The 5,087-nt window shown below is 42.8% G+C and overlaps 1 protein-coding gene across 1 annotated transcript; it reads left to right on the top strand.

Annotated features, from left to right (window-relative positions):
• Positions 1–3,471: 3,471 nt before the first annotated feature.
• Positions 3,472–4,029, top strand: LOC123412749. Its single transcript, XM_045105685.1, has one exon. It carries the CDS (start codon positions 3,593–3,595, stop codon positions 3,791–3,793), a length of 201 nt encoding a protein of 66 aa, XP_044961620.1. The 5' UTR covers positions 3,472–3,592; the 3' UTR covers positions 3,794–4,029.
• Positions 4,030–5,087: the final 1,058 nt, after the last annotated feature.

Below are 5,087 nucleotides of genomic sequence, written 5' to 3'. Positions count from 1 at the left end.
GTTGAATGCTCATAGAAATCCAAAGAAACCCTTTTATCAAAAGGAAATGATTAGGTACAAATCGAGCAGCACGAGCGTTGTTTGGCTAATTATGTTTCTCGCTTAAATTTTGTGAATGTAAAGTGTACATACCCATAACGCCATAACATGATTAAGTATAAACTAAAAATGTTTGATCGGTTTGTTGTACAGAAAAAATTAAGAGCGAGAGATGCGAGGTGGGTCTCTGAAATTATGCCTAAACGTTTGCAAAAAACATTTCTACCTAAAAGCTACACATTTTACCTTTTCCTACAACACACAAAATTAACATTCAAAACGGACATATGACTTTTTTGAAAGAGAATATAGCAGACGCGTGCATATATTTTGCAGGATGCATGATCCTATATTATGTTATACTCCCTCCGTTTCTAAATATAAGTCATTTTAGAGATTACACTACGGACTACATACAGATGCATATAGACATATTTTAAAGTGTAGATTCACTTATTTTCCTTCGTATGTAGTCCGTAGTAGAATCTTTAAAAAGACTTACATTTAGAAACAGAGGGGAGTAAGACTCAAGTAACTTCTCTACCATCTGATTTCTATGTGACCCAAGTTCTATTCAGTCGTCACCAAATACATTATGTTGGTCGCTCAACATCAAAATGAAAACCGCGTCATTTGCTTGCCTATACCGTCAGGATTTGATTGGAATTTTGGACCCAGATCCTGGCCAAACCCTGCCTTTGCAAAAGTAAAATGTTATAGTTTCATATCCTCCCAAACAAAGTACGTATAGTGGAGCTGGCCTAAAAGGTTTGTTCGTGAAAGTTTGAACTTGCTCTCCTGTCTTTCTTATAGACACCTTGCTCTCGCATTGTCCTACCAGCTTACGTGAGAAGCTAGCTTGTTAGCTTTAGGAACATATTAATCTCCTCACGTTTGCTCCATAATTGGTCACACCTATACATATACGTAACTAATTCCACCATGCATGACAGACGTACAAGGAAGGAAAATGCTAAAGCTGGTCAAAGTGATTGGGTTCTCAACGCTGAAGTTGGTTACTCTCCATCACAAAGTGATCAGCAAGGAATATCTGAACTGAAAACCAGGTAGAAAGGGTAGGAAAATGTTGTGTAGTAGTGTATCATTACTTGACAAAAATAGCTCAAAAAAAAAAAGATGAAAACGTGCCGACGCAAAAACCTCTTTGCTCAAGGAGAAATATCTCCTCCTCTCATTACCCGGAAAGGCCATATATGCATGCAGCATGCGTGAGATATTCTTCTCTTGCGAGTATTATTTTGGTAACTACAGCTGGAGAGATCAACACAGAGACACGATTGGTTCAACTTTACTACTAGCTAGCTCAACGATATCTAAAAGCAATCGAGGTAGACATAAATATATATGAACTATATCACGCGTAGCTCTCGCCGAACAAGCATAGACCTCTGATCAAGTGATCGTCAATCATAGGATTCTTCCTAAAAGCTCCAAAGCTTCTTATAATAAGCTTTGTGGTTACAGCCTGCAAGCACATTGCATGCACGGATGTGATGCCACTAAACTAGAAAGAAAGAGAAGGCATTGCATGCTCCATCCGTTTTTGCACCTCTAGAACGGGCCAAACGGTGCAATTCTTTCCGGAAAGGCAGTGAAAGTTGTAAGCATGCATGCATGCATGCTACTTGCACTTTGCGATTACCTTAGTGGGTGCTTTGGGGGGTCTAAAGTGCAAAATTAACCATCCTCTTTTTAGAATAATTAACCCTCTTTTTTGACCGGTCATCCAATGTTAGTTAATAATCTTTTGTTTTTTATGTTTACTTCCATTGACTCAGATAGCTCCCTGATATACATGTGCCGTAATGCAAGTTAAAAATGGGATAGTACTTGTTAGGCACCGATGAATCTGTGACTGAGCATAGTTTATGTTTTTCTCTTTGAACAGTTTGTTCATTTATTTAATGCAAGTTGTATTCACTTAGTTGGTCTAGTTAAGTTGCTAAGGAAAGACTGTTCTGTACTCACCACTTTGCTTCTGGACACAACTAGCTAGTTCTATGATATGTACACTTGACAAGATAGAAAACTTAATAACAATGAGAGTTTCTTTTCGAGAGAGAACATATCTAGTGCACTGGAGCTTGTGGTGCATCCGACCTCGTTGTCCTTTTCTACAAGTTGTCAAACTATATATACAGTTGACGGTAGCTAAGTTTAATTGGACCAACGGCACTTTGGTCGTTTTTGTTTGCAAATTATGTTTCAAATTTGGTTTTGGACTTTTTCTATATATTGGTGTGCACTCGTTGTATCTATGCACTCTTTTTTTGTAGAAGTTTCCAAAGTTTCTAAATATGTGAGCCGAGGTCGGGTGCACCTGATAAGTTCTCCTCTTTTACCAACCCTAAATATTGCTTAACATTTTTTAGCGTAACCAGTGTGATTGGAGTTTCCTGAACTTGTGCGCTGTTGACTCCAAACAGTCTTTATCGGGTCCTGATTTTAGAATTTAGATGGCAGAACGCATAGATATGTCACTGACTCGTAGAGTAAAAAAACAGCCAAGTCACTGAAGTCAACAGAATAAGACAATCACCATGCAACAACCAAGTGGGTAGAACCGCACAAGACCCGCAAAAAAAGGTCAGGGAGCCCCAATGCATCTTATTACTGGCATATATAATTACTACTTTGGGCAGCAAGCTCATGCGGCACTGCTTCTGCTTGGAAATCAAGCAGCGGCTAGCTGTCCTGCAAGTTGTGCGTGCGCGGGCGCGCGAGATTTGTTACGTCGACGCAGTGATCGATCAAGCACCGCATATATGCATGGAGCTAGGCCAAATCCTCAAGAACGCTAATTAACAACAATATAAAACTGGCCCTGAAATGACCAAACGTATTAGTGACCCTAAGATGCCTACTTATCGCCATAAACTTTAAAGTTTCCCTTATCCGAACAGTCCCCTTCCTTATCTGAATTACGTCATCATCCCAGGAAAACATTTTTTAAATATTTTCATAAAGCTGTTTTTCTACCTTAAAACGATGGGCTAGAAACCCAAACCCAAAACAGCATTTCGCCACAATTATCGCCATAATATATTCACGACACTTCAAATCCAGCGACCCAATCCATGCATTTGCTGATTGTTCGTCGCCCCATCACCAGCTCTGTTCAGACGTCAGGCCTTCAGGTTTCAGAAAACAACAAAGCTGGCTGGATAGCAATCTGGACGAGCCGCGCCTGACGAGAGAATCGATCCTTCTCAGTGTCTAGTTTCACCCTGCACCGTCAGTCTCAAGAATCCTTCAGGTAGCAGGCAACGTTGCGCGCGCGTCGGGTCTCCGCCGTCCGTCGGATCGCGGCGCGGTGCGGCTCCGAAGAATCCTGTCCGTCCAGCGGGACTCTCCCTCCCCTATAAATGTGGAAGGGCTGGGCTGGCAGCCCTCTCAACCTAAGCAAGACAGCAGCAGCAGCAGCAGCAGGTCGGTCCACTCCCACTTCCAACTTCCAAGAAGCAGCCTAGGTAGCTTAGTTTAATCAGGAGGAAGCCAGAAGCAGGTGACCGGCCGGCTGCAACCTGCAAGAATGGGAGGGAGCATGTCGTGCTTCGGCGGCAGCGGCCGGGACTACGACGAGGCGTACGAGCAGCCGCGGCGGTCGTCGAGGAAGGTGCGGCCGAGCGACGAGGACGGGCTGTGGTACGTCGGGGAGCGGGACGTCGACAGGAAGGCCACGGAGTTCATCGCCAGGTTCCACGCCTCCGCCAGCTACGTCGAGGCTACCTAGGATCGGTTGATCTTCTGCTGCTTCCGCCGGTGATATATCTCCGGCCACGTACCTCGGCCGCCCCGAGGTGGCTGGCCAGTCCGCTGGGTTAATAGGCCATTGATTTGTTATCCTGCTGCTCTCTTTCTCTAGTTCTATTAGTCTTGGTTATTATATTATCTACATTAATCTTTGTGATTAAGGGTGTGTAATTTAAATATGTATGCATTCCGTAAATAAGAGCAATGCTGGAGGCATCGAGGTTCTATATGTGAATATATGGAGAGGTATTGGTCTTCGTTGTTCGAAAAAATAAATTGGACTTTCAGGTCCATATACTTAGTTTTTTGGATTTGCTGTATTTCTAAGTCATCCAGAAAAAATACTTATTTCAGAGTTGATCGAAGCATATGCCTACGGTTTGGGGAAGCGAAAGAAGAACAACTCACTTATAACCAACTTTTTGGTTGCGAGGGTGGTACGTTACCATTTACTTACTTAGGAATCCCTATTCATCACCGAAAATTATCTATTAAAGAAGAGCCTCATTAAAGAATGGAAGTGTATCGAGGATCGGTTTGAAAAAAAACTGAGCTGCTGGAAGGGCAAGCTATTATCCTACGGAGGACGATTGGTTTTAGTTAATTCAGTATTGACAAGTATGCCAATGTTCCTTCTATCCTTTTTTGAAGTACCAGCAGGGGTGCGAAAAAGGCTGGATTTTTACCGATCAAGATTTTTCTGGCAGAGTGATGAGGTCAAGTCCAAATATAGGCTGGCTAGATGGGATATTATTTGTAGGCCCAAAGATCAGGGAGGGTTGGGGATTGAAAACTTAGAGGTTAAAAACAGGTGTCTGCTCAGCAAGTGGCTTTTCAGATTATCTGTGGAATCACAAGGTATGTGGATACAAATTCTGAAGAACAAGTATCTACAGCAAAAAAACCTTAGCTCAGGTCACTGTGAGACCTGGAGATTCACCTTTTTGGAAGGGTCTCGTGAAGACAAAAACAGCTTTTCTTAACATGACTAAATTCATCATCGGCAATGGTGAATCTACTAGATTCTGGGAGGATATCTGGCTAGATGACGAGCCCCTGGCCCTTCAATATCCGCAGCTGTATAACATTGCCCAGCGCAGGCAGACGACTGTTGCGGCAGTGTTACGTGAGACGCCTCTCAACATTCAGTTTCGCATATCCTTGATAGGCACTAGATGGGCCAGATGGTTACATCTAGTCAGAAGGCTGATGGATGTTAGTCTTTCTGATGACCCAGATAGGATTGTTTGAAAACTGACCTCCAATGGTACGTT

The sequence above is a fragment of the Hordeum vulgare genome, chromosome 7H (genome assembly GCF_904849725.1).
Source record: "Hordeum vulgare subsp. vulgare chromosome 7H, MorexV3_pseudomolecules_assembly, whole genome shotgun sequence".
Lineage (NCBI taxonomy): Eukaryota > Viridiplantae > Streptophyta > Magnoliopsida > Poales > Poaceae > Hordeum > Hordeum vulgare.
The sequence above is the reverse complement of the archived record's forward strand: the minus strand, read 5'-3'. Positions and strand labels throughout refer to the sequence as shown.

Coding starts and splice junctions, on each gene's coding strand:
- LOC123412749 (XM_045105685.1), top strand. CDS start 3,593: ATGGGAGGGAGCATGTCGTGCTTCGGCGGCAGCGGCCGGGACTACGAC.